A 27,577-nucleotide genomic window follows, 5' to 3' on the forward strand; every position below is an offset into this window, starting at 1 on the left:
TGCTCTCACATGGTGCATACAATAACAAACCTGTGGAAATTTTTGCTCATTTGGTCATCACAGTTGCAAGATAATAATGAAAGAAAAACCACCCTAGTTGCACAACCTTGCGTGCTTTCAGATGTATAATCAAACTCTTTTAATAATTGACATAGAAATTACCCATTTCTCAAAAACTATGTTACTTCAGAGGGAGCCATTTTTCACAATGTTTTATACTATCAACAGCTCTCCATTGCTCGTTACCAAGTAAATGTTTATTTACATGTAGAGTAATTATCAATAGTGTCCAGTGCCTTTAAGCTAAACAGTGTCATGCACCCTGTATATGCCTCTTTTAATATTCATGCATGACGTCATAATTCTAACCCAAACTGAGGCTTTAGGCATATGTCCGCCACCACTTGCAGAGGCTGCGCCTATGGCCTCGTTTTGGGTTAGAATTGTGACGTGCTCATGCATAAATAATAAGAGAGGCGTATATTTACCCTTCGTTCCTCTGGGCTGGCCTGCTCCGCGATGTTATCAAACCACTCCAGGAACTTCTCATTGTCTTGGAACTCGTCGTACCATTCCAGGCACTGTTTGTGGACCTCAAGCTGCTTGGCTTCGTCCCCCGCACTCACCAACCGATCTCGGATGCTCATGTTCCCTACAGGAGAAGAAACACAACTTTTGTAAGTTTGGATTCTTCAAGAATTTGAATTCTTGGCGGCGGTAAATAACTGTTTTGGTCATTGGCCAGTGATTCTGACAACACAAATCTTGTCGAAGTTTGGACAGTATTAAAGTAATTAATAATTAAACATTTCTGCATCATAATTTTTAAGGCACTTCCAAAAAACTTCCTCTCAGCTACTGATTTGCAGCCTTTAAAGGCCACTTAACACCCTTGGTAATTGTCAAAGACCAGTATACTCACTTGGTGTATCCCAACATATGCATAAAATAACAAATCTGTGTACATTTTGGACCCAGTTGGTCATCGAAATTGCAAGAGAATGATGAAAGAACAAACACCCTTGCTGTCCAAATTTGTGTGCTTTTAGATGACTTTCAAATGTTTCAGGCCTGAAGTCTTTTAATACTTGTGTGAGATTTTCCCCCTTTCTCAAAAAATATGTTACTTCAGAGGGAGCTGTTTCTCACAATGTGTTATACAATTAACAGCTATCCATTGCTCGTTACCAAACAAGTTTTTATACTAACAAATATTTGGAGTAATTAACAATAGTGTCCAGTGCCATAATAAAAATCAAGAAAAGTAAAAAAAAAAAAACCAAGGAAACTTTAGCATCATAAAATCTTACTCTTTGAGATGTTGAGGAGCAGGAGGGGGGCCTTGATGTCGCACAAGAATTGCAGATCATAACGTTGCCAGTCTACGTCCAGAATGTGAAGAAGACAAGCTTGCATGCAGGCATATCCCATCTGGACCTCTCTGTCATTCAAAACGATACAAAAACATTCAACCACCAGTGGATAATCATTCATAGAGCTGCTTAAGCAGAAATCGCTTAACAAATTCCTGCTTAGCAGAAATTAGCAGGTTATCAGTGACATTATTGTTAATGTGACATGGTATTTTAGCTGGTAACCTTGATCCTGGTAAGCATAATTTTGTTGTAGTTAGCTACTTTTTGTGCCTAAGCAGCTCTATGGAAATATGCCCTGGGCCAAATTTCATAGAGCAGAAATCGCTTAACAAATTCCTGCTCGGAAAAAACGCCAGTGTTATCATGGTCAGTTTTAACAGCCGGTTTTGACTAGCTACATGTAGTTCTAACAGGCCAGTTTTGATTAGCCAGTACTACATTAACAGGCCAGTTTAACCGGCCAGTTCTAACAGGCCAGTTTTTACCAGCCAGTTCTAACAGACCATTTTTAACAGGCCAGTTTTTACCAGGCAGTTTTAACAGGCAAATTTGAACATGCCACAGACATTACTTACTCAGACTGTTCTGTGCAATCAAAGTTTTCAATAGCTTTGACTAGACTCCGTACAAGGAGGTAGAAAGATCTGCGTAAACTAGCCTCCAGCTCAAGCCCACAACCGTCTAGTCCACTTGCGTAATGCCTGAATAAAAAGAAACAAACAGTCAACATCTCTTAAAGAAATATTATTTTATGGGGTTGGTCACTGCCAAGGCTTTTTGGCAAGTTCCGTTGAGATAAAATCTGTGCTTTTATATTGAACAAAATCAGTGACCCTTTTTTGGAAAAAATCATCGACTCTATTTTGACAAAATCACTGACTCTACTTTGACAAAATCATTGACTCTATTTTGACAAAATCGTTGACTCTATTTTGACAAAATCATTGACTCTATTTTGACAAAATCATTTACTCTATTTTGACAAAATCATTGACCCTATTTTGACAAAATCATTGACTCTACTTTGACAAAATCATTGACTCTATTTTGACAAAATCATTGACCCTATTTTGACAAAATCACTGACTCTACTTTGACAAAATCATTGACTCTATTTTGACAAAATCGTTGACTCTATTTTGACAAAATCATTGACTCTACTTTGACAAAATCATTGACTCTATTTTGACAAAATCATTGACCCTATTTTGACAAAATCACTGACTCTACTTTGACAAAATCATTGACTCTATTTTGACAAAATCATTGACTCTATTTTGACAAAATCGTTGACTCTATTTTGACAAAATCGTTGACTCTATTTTGACAAAATCATTGACTCTATTTTGACAAAATCATTGACTCTACTTTGACAAAATCATTGACTCTATTTTGACAAAATCATTGACTCTATTTTGACAAAATCATTGACTCTACTTTGACAAAATCATTGACTCTATTTTGACAAAATCATTGACTCTATTTTGACAAAATCATTGACCCTATATTTTGACTTATCATTGACTAATAACTGGCAGATGATGTTAAAAGTGAAAACAAAATTAACAATTATAAAAGTTTCATTCAATGCAAAGTTTTGTAATCAATGCAAACGGGAATACACATTTTGAGTACTGTTTCTGGTCTTCCTTTTTTATGTGAAGGTCACTTACGTTTCTCCGCTGTGCCTGGTGTGCAGCATCTCTTTCAGGAACTGTACACAGTCCGTCTGGAAGATGCTGGGCTCGCCATTCGTCTTGAGGAACTTACAAGCAATCTGGTAGATCTCAGCCACAGCGCTGGCTCGATCCTGCCTCTCCTTAAGGAGATCTCTCACCCTACCAGGAGAAAATAAATCCATCAGAAAAAACCCATCAACATCATGAAAGTACCATCTTAAAGCCATTATACACTTTCGGTACAGAAAAGAAGAAAAAAAGTTCACAGATTTACAAATAACTTACAGGGTTTACAGAAGGTAATGGTGAAAGACTTCTCTTAAAATATTATTCCATGAAATGCTTTACTTTTTGAGAAAACATTAAAACAATATCAATTCTCGATAGCGAGAATTACGGATTTATTTTAAACACATGTCATGACTCGGCGAAACGTGCAGAAACAAGAGTGGGTTTTCCCGTTAATTTCTCCCGACTCCAATGCCTAAATTTTCACAGGTTTGTTATTTTATATAGAAGTTGTGATACACGAAGTGTGGGCCTTGGACAATACTGTTTACCGAAAGTGTCCAATGGCTTTAAGACCCCCAACATTACTAAAGTATATTTTGAAAAACCCTTCCCATGAAATATGTAAACTGCACATAGCGTGTGTCACTAACACTTTGGTTGGCAAAATGAGGGAACACCATGCTGTTTTGTATGTGGCTAATGGCAGCATGACGCAGACGCAATTGTGCATCTGCTAAATGCACATCTCTATAGATTTGCCCACCGATTGGATCTGTATGCATGCGTGAATGTAATTAACATATTTCATGGGAATAAAGTTTTCGAGCATCGAAGAAAAACTCATTTATCCACGGCAAATAGTGATCCGGTCCGCTAGGCCTTATTGTCTCCTTGTTTTGGAGACGCACGGTCTGGACTAATCATGATGCGTGTTTTAAAGGTTCTATCAATTTGAAGGACCAATCACAACCGGCGTGTAGGTCGATAACGCTTCGGTAAGCATTGTTGCAGTTCACTCTCTGTCTCGGCAACGGATAGAGAAGGTCCAAATAATTTTTTTCCCCACCCACCTCTCCCATAATAAAGACACATTTATATCAGCAATTGATAATATCACCCTCGACGATGATACATTAAAATCTGGATTAAGGTTGTTCTCTGCAAAATAGTTACAATGCTAACCAGTGATTAAATGATATGTGGGGAAAAGGTGGTTTGTAAAAACTGACTTAAATTATGATAAAATATAAATAAATAGCTTGAATTCATAGTTTCTTTCAGGTAGACTCCTATGAGAAATGCTTCGGCAGACGCTCGGAGCAGGTGATGTATTATGTATACATGTGTAACAAAAGACAAGAATTAAGGTGTCAGCCATTAAATCTCATGTGCATGCTTGTTTTTATTGCCAGGTCCCTTTGGCTTCACCGGTAATAGACACCGTGTGGTGGAGTCAGTGCTTTGGAGTAGACACTTCCAAACCCGTTTATTGGGATGCAATGTGTATTGTAAGCCCGGGGCGAACTTATTTGAATTGAATAATTCTTAGACTCCTGGTAGACATCAGGAAGTTCCTCAAGTATTATCACTGGAGGTAAAGAATTGTGTGTAGTGGCATTTTGTCCACTTTTGTTTTAACCTTTTGAGTTGGCTGACTCCTTTCATTGTTGAAATGTTTTCTGTTGAACGAAAGAGTAAAATTGAGAGAAATAAATTTTGACCCTGTCGGTGCTAGACAGCGAACAACAAATACTTTGTGTCATGAGTCTTTCAGTATTTGTCCGGGATAAGGGTCTATTGAAATAAACATGCACAAGCAAAGCCGCCACCGTTGGCATATTGAAATTAAGAAATACATTCAATATAATAGGGGGGGAATCTAATAATCAAGGAAATTTTTTGTTTTTTGTTTATCAGAACATGGCTATATTGGTTGATATTTTAGAGAAATTTTCTGCAGAATCAGTTCTGCCACTTGCCCATGACACCCAACATACAAAAAGCTTAAAATCCTACTTTCATAATCAAATTAATGCACAGTGACTATCTTACATTTTTCGGCTGTCAGAGCATACTGATCGAAACATTGAGTTGTCAAACTACAGGTTCTTCACAGAACTCTTGCAGACCTGATACTTCACGGAGGCAACAAAGGCGATTGCCTTCATGCCCCCTGCCTTGGTGCCCCTAAAATGCTCCAGTAGAAATTTACAATTTCCTCATAGGGTACCCCTTACCTTGAAGAAAAGGCCTTGGTGCACTTGCCCTTTCAAAAATGCCACCACTACTAAAAAGAGATTTAACAAATGGTGTCACCATAAACCCCATCTGATTGTTCTCCCACCATTCAAAGTTTCAAATCCTACTTATCGAAAACAAGTCAGACATAAACAATCTTTGAGACAACATGACCGTACCTTTCAACAGTGAGGTGAGGATTTTTGACAAAGTCGAGGACCAGCTTAAACTCTGGATACTGGCTCAGCACCGTGCCTTCCTCGGCCGTCCCCTAAACATAAGATACAATCAAAACACTGTGAAACTGCTAAGCAGACAAAGTAGCTAAGCATATTAAGTCAAGAGAAAAAAACATTAACCGGTAAAATAAGATACACATTATTTGTAACTGGTTTTAACTTTACAGTTTGCTTATTATCAAAACTCTTGCTCAATTTGTGTCAACTCTCCTACTGTTTGACCATTTACTAGCATCCACTGTGGTTTAGAACGATAGTTTAACTGTGCCAGCCTGCAATATGACATAATGTGGTGAGTGCATTTACACAGTACACAGTCAACCATCCTACGGTCAAACCATTCAATATCATTTGAGGATAGATAAAACTATGCCAGCCTACAACTTGTAGCCTGCAGGCCAAATTACAAAACATAAAGAATACAACTGGAATGGAGTCTAGACAAAATTGTTTTAAAAAGTGAACAGGTATGGTCCTGCCAAAACAAACCCCACAAGAATTCCAAAGTGCACCAGAGTATTATAGAAAGATTATAATGATATGATAGTTTGAATGTGTCTACACAGAACAAACACAAAGGTGCACACCCTGAACCTCATCGATATAACCGGTGCAGTGGTTTTGTAAAGTTGGTAAATACACCATATCACCACAGGTAGAATTGTAAACGCATATAAAATTGTAAAAACACATATATTTTTTAGATGATTGGACAGGTTTTGCTTTTGTTGTGATGCCCTTTGCAAAGTCCCAGCACAAGTTTATTCTTTCCTCATAAAAGTGGCCCTTGCCTGACAAAAATGTTTGTGCCCCTTCAAGAGCGAAGTTCAAGGCCCACTTTCTTTACCACAGAAACGTAAAAAGACACATCTTCAGTGTTTGGCATACAACAATGACCAAAGAAAGCTTTTACAAAAAATAATGTCACTTTTAAGACTTGGACAATTTGAGTACATGCTTCAAATGAACGAGGAGAGGCGAGGGAGGAATTTGTGAAACTTATGAATAGGACTTGGGAGGGGTGGGGTGGGGGAGGTAAAAGGGGGTAAGAGGGGGTAAAGGATGCTTTAAGATGTGAGGTAATCCATATCTATGAAACCATTTTTTTTTTATCTCTTCTTAACAAATATTTGTTTCTTATTTTATCCCTCTCCAGACTTCAAAGTTTATCTAAAATAAGGAAGAAGTAGGCAGCTTTTTTTCAAACAGGAATATATATATTCTTAATCAGGAAAGGCCTTATAACTAAACTTTTTCTACGGTCAATTTTATTGACAGACTTCAGATTTCTTTTTTAAGAGGGACTCTTTTAAGGTCAAATTCAGTTTTGAGATGCACTAATTTTCCAATAGGTAAAAGAAACGGGGGTGAAATTACAAGTCTCTAACTTCATGTTAAAATGGTGTAAAATTCAACTGTGTTTAATCCCCTTCAATGGAATTTTTTTCAGAGCCCAAAACATTTGATGTCGCCACATTTCAACTATATGGACTTTACATTTTTCCACAAACATTTTTTTAGCTCAATCCTGAATTTTGATGATATGTTGACAGGCACAAAAATTTGTCTAAGGATGTAAAAATCCATTAGCTTTTGTTGTCCGGTGACATCATGCTTAAAATTTCACTCTGGGACAGTATCAAATAAAATTAAATTAACACCATTTTAATGCGAGGTTAAGGGCTTGCCATTTTTTTTTCAATTCACATGAAAACTCTTGTTTTTATTGGGAAAATAAGTGCAACACAAAACTTGATTTGTCCTTGGAGACCCTCTTTAATATCAAAGCTTTGAAAATTGTTACACTTGTCCGTTTTGGCAGAAAGAAATCCACCCGAGCCAGATAAAGAGGGCGCTGTTGCCTAGTTACCTGAAATGCTGCATTCCTCTCGGAGGATGTTTGTCTCTCTTGGAAAGCTCTACTCTCTAGAGACTTGCTCCTTGTGTACAACTCGCTGCATTTTCGCTGAATTTGAAAACAAATACAGTGGCGAGTTTGTTTTGGGGGTTTTTGATTTCTTTAATAATAATTATTATAACTATTTTCTATGTTTTAAAGAGCTGTTTGTTTTTTGTTTTTTCTTACTAGTTTCTATATAGTGGTTTATCTACGGCTGTTTCAAAGTGCTGAATTTGAAACGTATACAGTGACGTATTTGTTAGGGGGTTTTTGTTTACTTTAAAAGTAATGATAATAACTAGTTTCTATTAGCGCTTTATCTACGGGTGCTTCCAAGCACTTGTTTCCAGATGTTTTTTTTTAAGTAAATGAATTATGAAACCCATTTTTAGGGTTGACAAGGTGCTGCGGAGCATTCAGCGGAGCATTCAGCAGCCACTTCCAGAAACACTGGGGTGAACCCCTTCTCTTAGCGAGAAGTGTAACTTGGTTCTTTTACGTGCGTTACACAACACACGGGACCCACAGCTTAACGTCCCATCCAAAGGACGAAGCAATTATGGTTAAGTGTTTTGCTCAAGGACACAAGTGTCATGACTGGGACTGGAACCCACACTCTGTTGATCAGAAAAACCAGAGTTTGAGTCTAGTGAGCTTGATGCTCAACCTAGATACGCCACTTTCAGTGCAATGGTTGGAGGAATAGTCAGTGAAATGAATTGGACCGGGACTCGAACCCACACTCGGCTGATCAGAAACACCAGAGCTTGAGTCAGGTGTGCTTGACCGCCCGACCAAGACACGCCACTTCCAGTGGACTGATTGGAGGAATAGTCAGTGAAATGAATTGGACCGGGACTCGAACCCACACTCTACTGATCAGAAACACCAGAGCTTGAGTCAGGTGTGCTTGACCGCCCGACCAAGACACCCCACTTCCAGTGGACTGATTGGAGGAATAGTCAGTGAAATGAATTGGACCGGGACTCGAACCCACACTCAGCTGATCAGAAACACCAGAGCTTGAGTCAGGTGTGCTTGACCGCCCGACCAAGACACGCCACTTCCAGTGGACTGATTGGAGGAATAGTCAGTGAAATGAATTGGAAGAGGGCAGAGGGGATTGATGTACATCAAAGCAAAGTAAATTCAGCATGCAGCATTTAACAAATAAAATAATTGTGGCAACAATTTCTTTTTTAATGATTGAGTTTCAGATTTAGTTTTTCTCTCTATTTTTGTTTGTTTGTTGGGAGGGAGTGTTGTGTTTTGTTCTTTTAAAGGCAGTGGACACTATTGGTAATTACTCAAAATAATTATTAGCATAAAACCTTTCTTGGTGACGAGTAATGGGGAGAGGTTGATGGTATAACACATTGTGAGAAACGGCACCCTCTGAAGTGCCATAGTTTTTGAGAAAGAAGTGATTTTCCACGAATTTGATTTCGAGACCTCAGATTTAGAACTTGAGGTCTCGAAATCAACCATCTGAAAGCACACAACTATGTGTGACAAGGGTGTTTTTTTCTTTCAGTATAATCTCGCAAGTTCGATGACCGATTGAGCTCGAATTTTCACAGGTTTGTTGTTTTATGCATATGTTGAGATACATCAACTGTGAAGGATATGTCTTTGACAATTACCAATAGTGTCCACTGCCTTTGAGCCCTCGAGAAAGACTCTGTTAAAGCCAAAACGTCAGGCCAGCGCCACTTTTTGCAAAGGTCACTTTGGGTGGTAAAACAATTTGCAACTGCTGATTATTTCAGTCAGACACTCAATCATCAGATGCAGACTTCACTGATCTATATTTGGTTGATTTGTATATTAAACATCTGATGATTAACCCATTGGTACACAAATTAGTTTTTTTTTTCTTCATTTTTTGAAAAAAAACATAATCTATGCTTTAACTATTTTTAAACCCTAAGTTAATACCAAATTTGGTTCCAAAGTTGTGAAAGTAGGAACAACAAGAAATATGAGAGAGAAAAAAACTGAGAAAATGGGGTTTAAATTCCAGTTGTAAATTCACCATCTGATAATCAACCCAATGGTGCACAAATAAGCAACACATGCTACCAGTCAAAACAACATGTGGTGTGAACAAACAAAATGATTTTTATTGTCAACCCAGGTAATTTTTTGTTATTTTTCATTTTTATTATACTTTTGAAAAGAGCATAATCTTGTTCCAACAAAACTACATTTTGATACCATGTCAAAAGAAGTGAAAGTATAAAACACCAAGAGATGCGAGAGAATAAAACTGTGAGAAAACAACTTTAAAATGAGTTGCTTGTTGCTTCGAAGCTAATTTTAATATTAACTATCAGAAAGGGAAGTTGCCAATATCAAATAAAACATAATTTGGCATTTAAATTTACCCCTCCAAAAAAAACCTTTTGAAAATGTCACCCTTGTTGGCCTGCTTTGCCTCGTTTTTAATTTGTCGACAAACCACTCATTTAGCTTGATTGCATCACCCTTGTTGTCACCAGTTTTCCCTTAATCCACGTTAATTCTTGCTAAAAATCTGCTTAAAATTCACACTTACCTCCAGTTTCTTCTCCAGCTTCGTGAGTCCAGCAAACTGAAGAAGGAAACGGGCCTTGTCACGGAATATTTCAACTGTACGACAGAAATGAAAGCAAGATTTTTAGCAACAGATCAAAATCTCTTTTTTTACATTCTAAACTGTTTAATGATGTGGGCCAAATTTCATTTAAAGCCATTATACACTTTCGAGTAAACAGTTTTGTCCAAGTCCGACACTTCGTGTATCACAACTTATATATAAAATAACAAACCTGTGGAAATTTAGGCTCAATCGGACATCGGAGTTGGGAGAAAATAACGGGAAAACCCACTCCTGTTTTCGCGCGTTTCGCCGTGTCATGACATGTGTTTATAACAAAACCGTAATTCTCGTTAACGAGAATTTATATTGTTTTACCGTTTTCTCAAAAAGTAAAGCATTTCATGGACTAATATTTCAAGAGAAGTCTTTCACCATTACCTTCTGTAAACCCTGTAAATTATTTGTAAATCTGTGAACTTTTTTTTTTTTTTCTGTACCGAAAGGGTCCAATGGCTTTAACAGTAAGCAAATTTTCATACTTAATGTAGCAAAAAAATTTGCTCAGGTGTAAGCTTATCTCATAGAAAATTAGACGGCCAGCTTGCGCGTTCACCATTGTTTATTTTTGTGCAGTAAGCACTGGAAGGTTAGCCTGTCTTTTTGGGAAGCAGCACTGCGAAATGGAAACAGTAGGCACAACATTGGCTGTTAAGCAGCTCTATGAAAGTGGGCCGTGGCCAGCGATCGATTTCCCTTGTACAGAACTAGTGCTGGGCGAATAGTGAAATTATGTTATTCGGATACCGCTGGCCAACTATCCGAAATTAACCGGATATTCGAATAGTTTTTTTTTTACGCTAGAGGGCGCTATAAAAATAAAATAAAAATTTTGGTTTGTTTTTTTTGTCGCTAGAGGGCGCTGTTCGTTTGTGAATGAGATCTTCTGGGCGGATTGATATTAGTTTCAGACAGTGTCACTCGGTTCATTCATAAAAATGACCGGATCTAATTTACAGATGGCGATTTGCTTTTTCTTTTGATCGTGGATGACTCTACGTGAAGGAAAACTTTTGTAATTTTTGAACAAATTACGTCAGAAATGTCATTGTTTTAACTCTTCACGGAGGTGAGCATAGTTAAATACTTAATTTATGCTGTTTTATGCTGTCTTAATAGAAGTTTCATTAGGATTCAGTCAAAACATTCATGTCAGTTGTCGCCCGACGTCCGCGGATATTCGGATATTAAAGAATATCCGGTTACTTGGTTGTAATTACAGAACTATCCGGTTTATAAATAGCTATTCGCGCCCTATGCGGATATCCGGTTAAGAAAAAAAAGGCATTCGCGGTTACGGATAGGAAAACCTATTCGCCATTAACCGGATATTTGAATAATTCGCCCAGCCCTATACAGAACAGCAAATATCTACACAAAATGTTACAGTTGCTACTACATGTATACAACGATTGCATGTATATGAGTACAATACAACAGAATATGACCACAAGGTGAAATTATTTTGCTAAATGCAAAACTGCTGGATGAAGTTATTCCCCGATGAAAAAAAAATACTAACTTTCTGAAAGGCAAGGCCCCATGTTGTCTGGAGTTTTCTTACCGGGTTCTAACTCCGATACATTCATGTTGGGGTCATTCTCTTTGGCTGCCAGTCGTTTTTGTCTCAGATCAATCTGCGGAGGTAACATGGATGTTTTAAGAACAAAATTCAGCAAAACTTCTTTGGTTTCTGTTTTAACACATACGAAGTGTGGACCAGGGTTCAATTTCAAAGAGCTGATTAAGCAAAAAAAGTAGCTAAGCACAGCAACATTATGCTTCGCAATAAAAGGTTACCAGCCAAAATAACATGTCAAATGTACAATTTGTGACTGGTATCCTGCTAAATTTCTGCTTTGCAAAAAAAAGATTACCAGCCAAAACAACATGTCCAATGTACAACTTGTGACTGGTATCATGCTAAATTTCTGCTTCCCAAAAAAAAGGTTACCAGCCAAAATAACATGTCAAATGTACAACTTGTGACTGGTATCATGCTAAATTTCTGCTTCCCAAAACATGGTTACTAGCCAAAATAACATGTCAAATGTACAACTTGTGACTGGTATCATGCTAAATTTCTGCTTCCCCCAAAAATTGTTGAGCAATAATTCCTGCTAAAGCAACTCAATAAAATTGGATCCTGATTATAACAAAAGACGTCCAAAAAATGTAGGGACTTGAAACTTTATGTGGACTTATAAAGTTCATACTAGAACCATATTTCTTTTCTGTGAACTATTTCCCTCTGAAATGAAATCATACTCGAGATAACTGCTGATTTCTGTTGTTACAACCACAGTTAAGGACATTGTGTTTCATGCTGAAAATTGTGCCAATCCTCAGTAGGATTTGAAACTTTGCATGGTGGAAGTAGTGCTTGAGTAGTGCTGGTTCTGAAACCAGTCGTTAATCACCGATTTATTTCAGAACCAACTATTGACCCCACCTTGCACGCATGTCACACGTGGCGACTGTGCCACGCTTACCATTTTGGTGGTCAATAGGTTTACGTAAAAACGCAGCGTCGCCTAAAATGCACACTTCACTGAATAATGCACAGTGATATTGACCACCAAAATGGCGCATCCAAGACTGTTCTGATAATGACGGCAGGTGAATTGGGTCAATACTCAAAAAGAGAGCCAACCTCTCTGCCAATCATGTATTATACTTTTTAAACAATCACAAGTATTATTTCCCCCTGGATAACTGTCTGAAAATTTAAGAAAATTTAGTCTACTTTAATCAACTGTAATATTTACCAGGAGCGGCCTGAGTCCCTCTGCAGTTCTGAATGCTTGGATTATACCATCACTGGGTTTACAAGTGGAGTCGCCATCAACTACACGATAAAAACAACACGATTGTCATCAATTACAAGATAAAAACAGAGTGGAAGAAGGACGTCACAAAAAATTTACCACAGAAAGGGCATAAGTAAGTAGGGATGAGATTTCCCGAATACAAGCTCTCCTTAAAAATGGCTTGCAGCCTGGCTAAAAACACCTTGACCAGGTGTTAAAATTCAAAAGAAAACAAAATGACCCAATCCCATCCATTCCTTACTATTGGGCAATAACAAAATAAAAGGTAAAATTTGCATGAATCAGTTACCATAATTAGGGATAATCTCTCGGAGTTCCTGTGAGTGCCACAAGAGGGCAGCAAACACCGACATGACAGCATCGTTGACGAGTTCACCACCGACTGAAGGCATGTGGTATTGTTCCCGACACCTTGAAAACAAATTGTAAAAAGAATTCTTACTTCAAACGAGAAAACTACTCTCAATACACAGCTGAAGGCGTATTAGAAATGTTAGCTTGCCTAGAACTTCGTCAACCATGGACAAATTTTCCAATATTTTTGTCTGCTGCCACCTAGTGTCTCGAAGTCTCCCAATGTAAATAAAATACTACAGAGCTTGCCACAAATGTAACACAGGTGTCATGATTATGAATCAGCTGCTTCTCTCCACACAGGTGTACAGATTAACACTAAACACCGTATCATAAAATAATATAATTAGAGTAGCAGTTGCTTCTCTCAAAACAAGAGTACACATGAGTGTTTAACAAGCAGAATATCATAAAATCGAAAGAGTAAAAGTTGCTTCTCTCCACAAATGAGTACAAATGAGCCCTTGAAAAAGAAGTATATCATGCAATTAGACAGTAACCGTTGCTTCTCTCCACACAGGAGTACACATGAGCTTGAAATACAAAGTTATACTGAAAAATCAGATAAAAATGTTCACTTCTCTCCACACAGGAAGGAGTGCAGATGAACATAGAGCGTTAACTTGTGACAATATTAAGTTTCTGCTTCCTGATATCTGTCAAGTGAAAAATAATTTTGTCCGGTGCCTTCTTTTTTGTTTAAAACAGCTCTAGGAGATGAAGCCCTTGATACCTTACCTCTTAATAAACTTGAGAGAAGCTCCTTGTGAGATGTATGCAACCTCCACCAGGAAGCTGTTAATCACCGACTCAATGGGCTCAGTTCTCTAAAGACAAAAACAGGTAACAATTGGAATAATCATGCTAGCCCATATCTGCCAGACTGGTCACAATGGATACACACTGCTCCTAATAATAGTGGCTTCTTCTATAGCACTTCAAATCCATCACTCAGTGACACTCATTTCGCTCGTACATTTCTACCCCTAGGCCCAATTTCATAGAGCTGCTAAGCACGAAAATTTGCTAAGCATGAAATTTCTTCCTTGATAAAAACAGGATTACCAACCAAATTTCCACGAGATTTTCAGGATAGGCAAGCAACAGCTGCATACCAGTAACAAGCAATATGCAATAAATAGAAATTTGGTTGGCAATCCTTTTTTTATCAATGAGGAAATTTCATGCTAAGCAAATTTTTGTGCTTAGCAGCTCTATGAAATTGGGCCCTGGTCACTGGTCCATTTATTTCATTCTTTAAACCATCTCAGCTCCCTGGGGAGTATACAGCCTGTGCGACACTTATATGCGCTACATGGCTAAATCAATCACAAGAACAATCTCTGCCCTCGCAGGTACCCATTTACACTTTCAAAATTGTGACAGTTAAAACATGCAATAAAAAGTTGTTTAAAGTTAAGTTGTTTATTGAACATACATTGGCACATTTTTTCAGTTCAAATTTTAACCCATTTCTAATGTCATTTATCAGGGAAAAAAAACTGCGAAAGCATGCGAGCATGAAGACCAATTATTAACATTTATCTTCAGTTTTAAAAGCCCTACCATGCAATCTGGGGCTTTATTACATGGTTTTGTCTCCATTTCTTTAAGAATTTGATCTAAAAAATAATTTAAGAAAGGAATTTCTTTTTTTAGGGCAAAACAAAACAGAATTCTGTTTCAAAAGGGAGGAATCACATCCCTGATGTATTGATAATAAATATTGACATACATGGATACCGGACAGGGATCTGGTTAGCCTGATGACCTCGTGACCTCCTCTAAAGAGTGTCCTCCACAGCTCTCCTTTCAGTAGATTAGTCGCTGCCGTCTTTTGGCCCTCCTCGGGGTCCGTGGTGGCGCTTGGACTCGCCTCTGGTTTCTTAGCTGTATCAGAACGAGAAAATATTCAATTCATGTCAACAATTTTCATACTACTGTACTCTTCTCTAGTTATAACGTATACAAAATATTACATAGATAATTAAAATAATGAGCACAGAGGATGGAGAAAAAAAAGTTACTCTATGTAGACCAAAATAAAGAGAGTATGAGGCTGTCAGATTAAGCCAAGGCTTGTAGAAGACAGCCTCGACAGACAAACTACAAACATGTACACAAGACAAACAGGTTAGACTATTCAGTTAGAAATGGTTCATGATTGAACACCCGGCTGAAGGGAAGAGACTCCCGGAGCCTATGATGAGAAGGATTGGGTGATGTAAAATGTGTCGTCAAGACATTGAAAGAACATTGTTGAACTCCTTTCTGACATCTTAATTTAGTAATTTATTTGTACTTTATTTTCCTTTGTTAAATTGGTCCAAGTGTAAATATTATTGTGAATAAATAAGTGAGCGTGAAACGCATTAATTTAAAAGTCAGCGTTTATTTGTAATTTTGTTGTGTGCTTGGAGGAACAGTTTTCCTTACTTTTGGTTTTGGTATTTGGGAGAACCCGGCTTTGTGGCAAAGACCCACAACAAGTGAACCTTGTTCTTGGATAAGGGATAATGAATATTTAACCCTCCTATTGTTTTACCATTTGATTAAACATCCTGTGGTAAATGCATCCACAGCAATTTTTTTCTGCTTAAGCAGCTCCATGAGATTGGGCCCTGAGCAGAAGGGTCAACTTCAAGTTGGGCTCGACAACCAACAATGTCGGTTTACTGACCTTTTGGTGGATTAAGGACACAGGCGCAGAGCTTCCCTTGTAGTTTAGCCAGACTCAGTTGAAGATCGTAAAGCCAAGATATCTGGATATCACGAGAGCCTTTCGCTGTCACCTTTAAAACAGGAAAGAGATCAGGATTTTAGGAATACTGATATTTAAGGTATTGCTTTAAAGCCATTGGACCCTTTCGGTACAGAAAAAAAAATTAAAGTTCACAGATCTACAAATAACTTACAGGGTTTACAGAAGGTAGTGGTGAAAGACTTCTCTTGAAATATTATTCCATGAAATGCTTTACTTTTTGAGAAAACAGTAAAACAATATAAACTCTCGTTGTCGAGAATTACGGATTTATTTTAAACACATGTCATGACATGGCGAAACGCGTGGATACGAGGGTGGGTTTTCCCGTTATTTTCTCCCGACTCCGATGACCGATTGAGCCTAAATTTTCACAGGTTTGTTATTTGATATTTAAGTTGTGATACATGAAGTGTGGGCCTTGGACAATACTGTTTACCAAAAGGGTCCAATGGCTTTAAATTAATAGAATTTGTTTTTTTGTTTTTTGTCCGTTTGCTTGTTTGGCTTTTGTTGTTATTTTGGGGGGTTTATTTCATGTAGAGCAGCTTCTCAGGTTATTGATTAAATATTATCTAAATATAACTGACAATTTAGGGTTGAATAAAGAACGTTTGACTTGAGCAGGACCTCAACCTGGGACCTCCAGATTAATGTGTCGGTGCTCTACCACCTGAGCAATCTACTTGCCCTAATGGTGGCAGTCTCCTTATTTTTCTCAACATCGTTGTTTGCGAGTGTCATTCAGAAGTAATTCAATCTGTAACTGCTGTTTCGCAAGTGATCACACCAAACTTTACATTACATCCCATGAAGCGGCAGCAGAGTGATCACCTTAACATAGACCCGGTCAGTCTCCCGTGGTTTATCACTTGATAAAGAAATATATCGTTGGTTTGCAGTAACACCATGTGTGTATCTACTTGCCAGATAGATACTGTTCTTTTGAGAACCTGTCTTGCTTTATTTATATTCTATTACCGCGGAGTAGATTTTCGGAATTCGGGAGAATTCTCAGTTCTAAAAAGAACTGTCCTGCCTTTTTCAACTACTACCTGGGCGGAGAAAGAAAGTTTTGATGGATTCAAGGACAGCTCCAGAACTTAACAATTAAAAAGTATTGTTTGAAACTTTGCATGGTGTGGATAAATAGGAACAAACTATAAGTAAATATTAAATTTGCGGGTACAACCATGTGTGAATCTCTTTTGGGGGAGTGTTGGCTCCGAAAAGAGCCGGTGCCTTCAGGAGAAAGGAAGATGAGCAGAAGAGAAGAGCAGAGTATACTGTTCGAAACGTCGAGACCCCACTAGCTCTTTTCGGAGCCAACACTCCCACTAAAGACATAGTTTACTATTTATTTATAGCTTCTTCCTAGAAATTATAAAGTTGAACTCCGTCACTTACGGTGAACTTATACCCCCACTCGTTATTGCTGCCGTCTGAATGGAAGAGGAATTGTAGACGAACTGGAGATTTGAATGTGACGGACACCGGCCATTTATCACTGCCAACCTTCTGATCGTAACGGGTCTTGTTTCCGTAGGAATCTGTGAACTCAAGGTAGTCATACCTGATCGGGGAAAAAAAGTTTATAAAAACACGTTGGTTAATTTGTTGCTGAAAGAAAAGGTATACAATGATAATAATAGACCATTTTTATATAGCGCTTTTCACGCCCGAGTGGTGTCTCACAGCGCTTCTGACATTATTACCCGTGGTCACTGGGCCTTGCTCAGTGTCTTGCTCAGGGACACAAGTGTCACGACCGCGATTCAAACCCACATCTGCTGAACAGAAGCATCAGAGCTTGAGTTCGGTGCTCTTATCCACTGGGCCATGACACCTCACTGGTAAACACTCTTTAAAAATGAATGGCAATAAAATTCTTTGGTATAGAAGCCTACAGCAGCAATAGTATAAAGCAATTTAAGAAACGTTTCACTTCGAAGTAATGTGGTTTTGTAAAAAGATTTGTAAACAAATTTAAATCTGAGAAGCGTTTCAGCATAACGCTTCTCAGATTGTGTATCCCATGGACACATTTGCTCCTGATTCTTTTTTTTTTTTAATTCACCTGGCAACCTTTTGATTGCTACGAATATGAAACTGCAGTTTACGACCTTATAGTACTGAGACAACAAAGTGTGACTGGGTTCTTTTATGTGAGTTACACAATGCATGGGACCAATCAAATACTTCACCTGAGTTCCGTTTCACAACGGGAGTCGAAGTCCACTTGGAATGTCTGCGCCCCGGGGCAGTTGAAGATCTGTGTGACGTGTTGATTATGTGGGTAGCGATGGGCAGATTCAATGTCCCACTTCCTCAAGGTGACTTTCTCCTTCTTGGTGTTCCCCTCCTTGAAATCGTCAGCAGGGATCTGTCAATCAATCAAAAACAACGATTTTTTGGGTGATCAGTGGGCACTGTTCAGTATGCTCAATAATAAAAAAATTAACATACCACCATGTAAGATTTTACAAGGATATGCGGTGCATTCAGCAGCCACTGCTAGAAACGGCAAGCCCCTTCTCTTATAGTGATAAGTGTAACTGGATTCTTTATACAAAAAATAGTTAATGGCCTGACAATTCGACCCTAGCAGAGTCTTTCTCGAAGGCTAAAAACAATCAAAAAGCCTTCGAGAAAGACTCTGCTAGGGTCGAAACGTCAGGCCATTAACTATTTTTTGCATTTATACCCTCGGTCCATTTGGTTGGTAAGTTGTTTGCAACAGCTAATTCTATTTTCTCATCTGAATTCTTTATAATCCCATATACCTATTAATAATAGTGGTTTCTCATAAAGCACTCATATCCGTCACTCAGTGACGCTCAAGACACTTCAACATGCAGTATTTTCCTGCGGGGTATGTGGGACTAACTGGAAGTCGTTAACTCCTTTTCACCGTTCAGGAAAATAGATGTAGATGCACAACTGTAGTTTACAGACTCTTTACATCACCACAAATAAAAAGATATATGTTTGGTCATAGAAAGGGCCCTGTCTTTCTTTATTGAGATGGTTAAGTTCTTCTTTTTCGAGTGTTGTTCTCCACATCTTCGTAACAAATCTAAAATTCGGGAGATAAAGTGGCAAAACCTTAACTGGCAAAACCAGAGTCCACTTACCTCATTAAAGTCGTCTCCGAGCAGCTGCTGCAATTTCTTGACTGCTATGGACACTTGCATGATGTCATTAATGATAGAATGGTTCAGGTTCTGATCGCTCAGTAGAATCAACATCAGAGTCTGGGAACAAGACACAAGGTTCAAAGGTCAAGAAAAATTTACTATGTGGTATCCCAAGCCTGGCAAAAGCACCTTGCACTATTAATACCTCTGTTCATTGGGCCTTAGATCATCATTGCCTTTTGCACCATTTAATAAGACGCAGTGTGTTTTCTTTCTTCTTTTGAAAGTCAGATAAGCATGCATCTTCTACACAAGAAATTAAGGCCAGTTGTATACATGTACATCTGTTAAAGATGGAATGTTCTATTGACTTCTTTATATATTTCTTATATCTGTGCTCATAATTCACAGGGTTTGCATGTAATTCACATTCAAGTATCTCTATCTTGAACAGTGTGGGGAAAAAAACACTTTTAGTGAAGAGAGAGGGGATTTTAAAAAAGTGTTTGGTTTGCACGCTTGTGAAAATGTTGATAATCGTGATTGGCTTCTTACCAGCTGCCTCATGATGGTTCCTAGGAAGCTGTGCTGCAACGCATCAATCAGTTTCTGCTGCTGCTGTTTCAACTTCATCCGGCACTGCTGCAGTTGCTGCTGCTCCACGCGCTCTTGCCGCTGCTCCACAAGAATCTGCAGCTCCTCCTCCATTCCAAGTTTCTTCGCGGGCTCCTCGCTGCTGCTTCCCGCAGGCGTTTGCTCCGCTGCTTGCTGCGGCTGCTGCTGATCAGTTACGGCGACTGCAGGTGTCGCTGCAGCCAACTGGCTTGTGGTAGCAGCGCCTTGCTGTGGTTGGCTTGCTGGGTCTGGTCTCACCGCGCTGTCTACAGCTGTGTGGTGTTGCTGTTCCCGCTGCAGGACTGGACCTTCTGAGGAATCCACTCCTGACCCTTCATCCGTCTCCTGCCGTCGACTACCATCCTGCTGCGCTGTGTTACTGACAGCAGCATCTGCAAGCTGTTCCTGCACTTTGTCCTTCACTTTCTCCAGATCAACTTCTTTGGTGTTGTCATCCTGGGTTTGTTTGTCTGGCGTCTTATCTTGCTTCTGTTTGAATTCTTCCTGCTGCTTCACCAGGTGAGCGTGAAGGCTATTGAGGGCTTTTACGCTGACCTCACACTGCATTTTAGTGTCTGTAAGAATCACATCCAATCAAGCGTTGTAAATCTACACAAACCAATACTGTGTATTTGGGTACTTTTTGTATGACACAGAATGCAAACTTTCAGGTTTACATTAAACTTACACGATTTAAAGGTAACAAAATTTCACAATTTTTTTTTTTTGCTCAACGGATTTACGCGACTCTCCTGAAAATATTGCTCTGTGATTTTCACTATGTTTTCTCAACAATTTATGACTAATGAAGCTGAAATTTCTACAGGTAAATTATATTACATACATCTTAATTCCCGGTGAGTAGGGATTCACGTCGTGGCCAAAAACTGGATCTATAAGAGGTATCAAAACCTTTAAAGGCAAAGTATACCTTTGAGTTTTTCGAACTGTTCAAATGCTAGGTAAACTATGCCAGCCTGAATATGATATCCCGAGGTAAATGCATGCACACAGTACACAATTTACTTCTACACACAATTGAGTCACCATACAAAACCCATGCAGTTGAATGGTTTCACCTGGTTAGTTAACTCACTGAAACATCTTACCAAGAGTAGGAACATTTCCACTTACATTTCAGTATAGCATTATGCGCTATTTTGACGTGTGCTGGATTAGGCGTTTTGGGCTGTAGTATGTCTTTACACCAGGCCATAAAGCTAGCCTGGACAGCGCCTAGCAGTCGACAGACGTACGACTGACCACTGGTTAGCTGCGATGGCTCCCCGAGACTCGTCACAAACTGGATTAAGTCAGGGGAAAACAAATTCGGTATTAATTTTTGAATCAATCGATGTAAATTTGCATGAGGGATAAAGTGCGTTAGCACTGTATTCGCGGTTCCTTTCCCGAGCTCAGTGAATAAAAACAAAAAGTAATATGCCTGAGATTATTTCACAGAGCTCAGGAAAGTACTGATCATATAGTGCTCACACACATCGGTGTATAAGGCTGAACAAAACAAATTGTTTTTAATAATCATTCACGCTTTTATAATAAAAGCGGGTGTTGGTTAAACCTGAATCAAGTGATGGTATATTTACCTCTTTGAACACAACTGATTGAAGAGTCTTCACTACATTCAACACGGTATGATCGTCAAAGTTTTCCTGGAAATTTTCAAAAAAGAAAATAAAAGAATTATTGTAAGATTTGGATGTCAGGTTGTTAGAGACGGTCAGAGCAAATATGTACCTCCTAAAATAGCCTTTACACAAAATCTTTACATTTTTACAACTAACATGTATCTCACTGAAACTGTCCTGGATGTTTCCCACAACAAACCCTGTCGCATCATTATTAGTGCTTGTGTTCATATATAAACTAAGAGCACCGAACTAAAGCGCTAGTGTTTCTGTTCGGCAGAGTGTGGGTTCGAGTCCCAGTCATGACACTTGTGTCCTCTCTATGGGGTTGGTTAGTACCATTATAAGTAAGTTCACTTTTTTTTTTAGAGTCCTCACAACTAGAGTTAATAAATAAAATGAAATGATACATTGTTGTATTTGGGTTTTCACATTTCTTACGTGCTACATGTAGATTGTAGGAAGTAAACTGGGCCAAATTTCATAAACCCTGTAAGCACAAAAACTTACTAAACACAGACAAAACTTACCTCGGTTGGATTTGTGGGTAGATTGAGCAAGCCACTGGGATCGATGCTTCCAAAATGATGACACAGCGACTGGAAGACGAGGTTGGTAGCCGCTTCCACGTTACTCTGCCAGAATAACAAGCGGGACACCAATTAGACAAAAACCCACAATAAAACAGCCTCCTATGGGAGTCACTGAAAACATGAGATGAGCTGAACTGTTTTTATTTTTAGTGAAATTACCTTACAAAGTATGCAAATTACAAAATGTTATTTATTGAAGATAACTTCAAATACTAACATAATAATAACTTGGGGGGGGGGGCTAATCATCCCTGCAGCTTAGCGGCTGTATTGCGAAGAATACGGACACAACTAGTTTGAGCCACAGGCAATGGACGCCTTTGGGAGCCAGCCAGATCGACCCATATATGACCACAGAAATTGTCTGTGAAGTATACTTACACTTAATAAATTCATCAAACGAAACAGTTCTTTCTTCCTGGTATCCTTGTCTGGGAAAAACACTGCCGCTCCTAAAAGTGGTGAAGATGTATACAATATACAATTTTAATGACTTTAGTTAAGTATTTAGACAAAAAACTCAACCCTGCCGACATACAATTTTATCAAATATTGCAATATTTTTTCAGATGATTAAACTATTGTTAATGATGATCATCAATGCTTAGAGGATATCAAAATATTGCGATTCTCGTTACATTAAATTTATCCCAGACATATTCTTGGTGAAAAATTATTTACAGTAGTGACATTTCCTTCATATTTGCAGATGGCACAGGGATATTTGCCAATGAAAGTCAGCGACACTGTGGCCTGATTCATTTTGAAATAGTAAGAGAGAACTGCCTGTGGAGTTTTTCACACACCTCGGGAAAGTACTTAGTATACATTGCTTCATACACCTCGATGTAAGGAAATAGTAATTTTGAAATAGTAAGAGAGAACTGCCTGTGGAGTTTTTCACAGACCTCAGGAAAGTACTTAGTATACATTGCTTCATACACATCGATGTAAGGAAATAGTAATTTTGAAATAGTAAGAGAGAACTGCCTGTGGATATTTTCACAGACCTCTTGACAGTACTTAGTATACATTGCTTCATACACATCGATGTAAGGAAAAAGTAATTTTGAAATAGTAAGAGAGAACTGCCTGTGGAGTTTTTCACAGACCTCAGGAAAGTACTTAGTATACATTGCTTCATACACATTGATGTAAGGATTAAAACAAATTACTATATTTCATAGAAGTTTTGTTTTTCTCCTACCATCCAGAATGGCCTCCTTCGCCGCTTCCTTGAGGAGCATCTCGGGACTATCAGGAGGCGGGTCTTGATTCACCAAGTCACATAGATGAGTAAACATCTTCTGGCTACAGTCCTCCCATTCTACTAACCAATCTGGCTTACCAGCATCCTGAAGAAAAACAATGAGAAGGCATCTACTGAAATACAATCCTTGAAAACTGAGTGAGCCAGGAAAGGTTTTTTTGTGGTTGAACCTCTCGTTTGAGTAGTGGTGGTTGTGAGAAACACTGGTGGTAACAACTCCAAAGTTTTGATCAGTACCGATTTACACGTAGTGCTACCTCACCTGATTGTACTCCTACCATGCAAAGTTTCAAATCCTACTTAAAGACACTGTACACGTTTGGTAATCGTCAAAGACCAGTGTTCTCACTTTGTGTATCCCATCATAAGCATAAAATAACAAGCCTGTGAAAATTTGGGCTCAATCTGTCATCGAAGTTGCAAGAAAATGATGAAAGAAAAACACCCTTGTTGGACGAATTTGTGTGCTTTCAAATAAGAATAAAAGACTTCTAGCTAGAAGTCTTTTATTATTTTAGTGAGAAATAACCTCTTTCTCAAAAAGTATATTACTTCAGAGGGAGTCGTTTCCCACAATGTTCTATATTATTTACAGCTCTCCAATGCTTGTTACCAAGTCAGTTTTTAAGTTAATATTTGTTTTGAGTAGTTACCAAACATGTACCTTCCCTTTAGCTGTCTGATCCTCACTTTTAAACATAATAATGGTAGAAAGAAAGCTTCTCTTCAAATATTACTTGTTTAGGTGCTGTATTTTTTTTAGCAAAACCATTCATGAAAATGCGAAAATTATTTTAGCATGTACAACAGAATAACGGGACTCTCCTGAAAACATTGCTCTGTGATTTTCACTTTTCTTCTCAGAAAATTGATGACTAAAGGCCGGTTTATAGTCGGTCGCGCGATGGACGCGCGATGGAAATCTTGACGAGCGATCATAAAAAACACAGTTTATAGTCATCGCTGAGACATATTAACTGTGTTTTTTATGATAGCCGCGTCCATCGCGCAACCCGGTCTTAATGAAGCTGAAACTTCTAGAGGTAAATTATATTACATACATCTTCATTTACAATGAGTAGGAATTCATGTCATGGGCAAACACTTGATCTACAAAAGGTATAAAAACACTTCAAGGCCCCAAAGTTTGGAAACAAAGATGAGGGAAGACGAAAATACTGTTACCTTCTCCTCAGCTGCTAGAGCTCCTCCCTGTTCAGCCGGGAGAGCCTGAGTGATGATCTTCTTGAGTTTATGCTTAGCGGTATCCGCTTCTAGCTTGTTCATGATGCATGGATAGCTGTGATGTAATAACTTCAGGGTCAACATACGGATCAGCATCCACTGGGAGTTACTGCAAATAAACAACCGAGAAATTCATGGGAAGGGTGTGAGAATGGTGTAAGAAGAGTAAGCTAGTCGAAACGTTGAGACTAATTTAAGAACTCGGTCTGCGATAATTAAGTTTATAACGAGAAGTCCCATTGATCAACTAAAACTGAAGTAGTAGTCCGACTGATTTTCTACCTTCCACCGAGGTAGTAGTTTATAAGAAATTCCTGCTTTTCAGAACTGAGAAGTCTCCCGAATTCCGAAAATCTACTCCGCGGCGGTAGAATATAAAGCAAGACAAGTTCTCAAAAGAACTTAAAGACACTGAACACCTTTGGTAATTGTCAAACACCAGTCTTCTCACTTGATGTATCTCAACATATGCATAAAACAAACATGTGAACATTTGAACTCAATTGGTCGTCAAAGTTGCGAGATAATATTGAAAGTCAAAGCTGCTCCTGGCCTATGGAATAAGCTCCCTGTCTCACTTCGCAAAACAACATCACTCAACAACTTCACAATGTTTTATAATGTCAACAGCTCTCCATTACTTGTTACCAAGTAAGGTTTTATGCTAATAATTACTTTGAGTAATTACCAATAGTGTCCACTGCCTTCAATCTATCTGGCAAGTAGATACACACATGGTGTTACCGCAAACAAATCATACATTAAACCCTCACTATGCAATGCCTCAAATCCCATTGTACCGAAAACATTGTACCGATATGCTGGCAGGACATAGAGTGCAGTTGAGCACAGCATTCTCTAGGTTTTTATGGAAAGCAAGCAGTGTTAACACCAAATTGCCCAGTTTGGCAATGAGCAAGCGTTAATAAAATTTGAAGTTCTTACCTCGTTGGTATGGAGTGATAAAGCTTAGTAATCAGACCCAAAGAGACTGACTGCATATCAAGGGTCGCCATCTTAGCGTTGTTGCCTTCAACTTTCTTCAGTAGATCCTGTCAACGGAGAAATTCAAAATATTAGCATTTACCATTTATTGGACCCAAACTTACTTTTTTCAGTTGTAAGTTTGACGAGGTCATGTGTCAATCTCTTGAAATAAGACTCACAATTTCTGATTCTTGATTTTTAGGTGTTCGGGCGAACAGCCCGAAACACCTCTTATTTTTTTATTTTTTTATTTTTTTTTTCTTCATACTTCTTCTTCTTCTTCTACTTCTTCTTCTCAGCGTCCCTTGTCCGCTAACAAAAGCGCCTTTTCAAAACTCGTATGAACTTGAAACTTCACACATAGTTAGCGATTTACTAGGAGAAGAAACCGTGTGAGTTACGTCATGATGACGTCATCAATTCTTGAGTTATGAATTTTCAAAGTTTATTAATTCAAAAAATCATAACTTTTGATCTACATGAGGGATTCTTACAATCGAAACATCATCTGAATCGTCATTGAAAACTCTGTAAACACCCCACAGACATGACCCCATTTTGATGTTGTCTTCTGGCTCAAAAGAGAGGTTGCAAATTTCAAAATTCACGTCTAAAGAACAACGTAAATCCCCATTGGTATGTGCATAAACATTGCACGTAGGCATACACACAACGTGTAGTGTATTAGCGGTGCAGCAGTGATCATCCATAATAGAGCGCGAAAAAGCTTCATGAAGAATAGTCTTCGTTCAAGGCGGTTAAAACATACATGCCCCTTACAGTCTTTTCTACAGTTGTCAATATTTCCTAAGTTCATATAACCTAAACTACATAAGCTATTTTGACAATCTATACATCATATGAAAGGGCGTTACGTACTTTACAGAAATGGATATGGATATGTTGGTGAACTTTCGTTGACCTTTTGATCTGTTTAAACCGGAAGTGACTGAAATGAGTTAAAAGGGCGTTGTTTATTGCCTTTTAGGTTGAAATATACATCCTTTGATGCTTAACCATCACCACAGCATACAAATCTGGCAAAGGTCTGGTTTAAAAGACATACTTGCTAAGCTCACATAAACTTGAAACTTCACACATAGTTAGATATTCATTAGTAGATGAAACCTTTTTAGTTTCGTCATGATGACGTCATCAGGTGTCGAATTACAAGGTTTTTAGGTTCAAAAAATGACCATTTGCATTTCGCTATATGTCTTCGAATTTTACAGTTATGATATTCATAATTACGCATCTGATAGATCAAGACTGGGACTACATTTAAAAAGTTAACGTCAAAAACGTATGACCCCTCCTTCCGTTCGTACCGGAAGGTCAAAGTTTGCAATTGTATATTTTTCTTCAAAAATACATCTCCGTCCCTTGCCCTCTAACAAAAGCACACTTCCCAAACCTGTATGAACTTCTAACTTCACACATAGTTAGATATTTATTAGGAGAAGAAACCGTTTGAGTTACGTCACGATGACGCCATCAATTCTTGAGTTATGAATTTTCAAAGTTTATTATTTCAAAAAATCATAACTTTTGATCTACATGATGGGTCGATTCATGATGGGTTGTTACAATCGACACATCATCCGAAATTTCGTTAAAAACTCCGTAAATGCCTTGCAGACATGATCCCATTTTGATCTCGTCTTCTGGTTCAAAATCGAGTTTGAAAATTCATAATTTCATGTATAAAGAACTACGAAATTTCCCCATTGGTTGTGCGTAACACATGTGGCATACACGTGTAGTGTATTAGGCATTTTATTTGGTGGCATGCTGCCAAGTTTATTGTACTCTGTGCCATAGCGTGATATGCATAGAGCTATGAGCTGTATAGCTCTATTTATGCAGATCGCTGCAAAAACGATTTCCTCTCAATCTTTGGCGTCAAATTGTTCAAATGTTACCCTTCTGATGGCTTAGTGGTCAATGTGGAATTGAAGACGAAGTTTCGCTGAGATGGCCACCTACTTCAGTGATTCATGGGACTTTTAATTATGTGAGAAAACAACAGTACAAAATGACGAACATTGGCCATGTT

At 38.4% G+C, this 27,577-nt stretch overlaps 1 protein-coding gene across 2 annotated transcripts in view; it reads right to left on the reverse strand.

Annotated features, from left to right (window-relative positions):
* Positions 1-27,577, reverse strand: part of LOC139943649 (zinc finger ZZ-type and EF-hand domain-containing protein 1-like) — a 73,742-nt gene that overhangs the window by 24,538 nt on the left and 21,627 nt on the right. The window contains exons 23-46 of one of the 2 annotated variants that reach the window (XM_071940380.1): positions 25,480-25,586; positions 24,475-24,643; positions 23,227-23,374; positions 22,401-22,471; positions 21,957-22,061; positions 21,385-21,450; positions 20,915-21,083; positions 19,721-20,355; positions 19,163-19,282; positions 18,233-18,411; positions 17,436-17,601; positions 15,948-16,059; positions 15,003-15,157; positions 14,006-14,094; positions 13,203-13,324; positions 12,851-12,930; positions 11,647-11,719; positions 10,002-10,075; positions 7,415-7,510; positions 5,485-5,576; positions 3,050-3,214; positions 1,952-2,077; positions 1,311-1,441; positions 489-652 (exon numbers count right to left, since the gene is read on the reverse strand). In XM_071940380.1, the coding sequence (XP_071796481.1) occupies positions 489-652; positions 1,311-1,441; positions 1,952-2,077; positions 3,050-3,214; positions 5,485-5,576; positions 7,415-7,510; positions 10,002-10,075; positions 11,647-11,719; positions 12,851-12,930; positions 13,203-13,324; positions 14,006-14,094; positions 15,003-15,157; positions 15,948-16,059; positions 17,436-17,601; positions 18,233-18,411; positions 19,163-19,282; positions 19,721-20,355; positions 20,915-21,083; positions 21,385-21,450; positions 21,957-22,061; positions 22,401-22,471; positions 23,227-23,374; positions 24,475-24,643; positions 25,480-25,586 (3,414 nt within the window). Of the gene's footprint in view, positions 1-488; positions 653-1,310; positions 1,442-1,951; positions 2,078-3,049; positions 3,215-5,484; positions 5,577-7,414; positions 7,511-10,001; positions 10,076-11,604; positions 11,720-12,850; positions 12,931-13,202; positions 13,325-14,005; positions 14,095-15,002; positions 15,158-15,947; positions 16,060-17,435; positions 17,602-18,232; positions 18,412-19,162; positions 19,283-19,720; positions 20,356-20,914; positions 21,084-21,384; positions 21,451-21,956; positions 22,062-22,400; positions 22,472-23,226; positions 23,375-24,474; positions 24,644-25,479; positions 25,587-27,577 lie in introns of both variants that reach the window. The other variant, XM_071940379.1, reaches the window with a different exon arrangement.

This window comes from Asterias amurensis, chromosome 11, assembly GCF_032118995.1.
Source record: "Asterias amurensis chromosome 11, ASM3211899v1".
Lineage (NCBI taxonomy): Eukaryota > Metazoa > Echinodermata > Asteroidea > Forcipulatida > Asteriidae > Asterias > Asterias amurensis.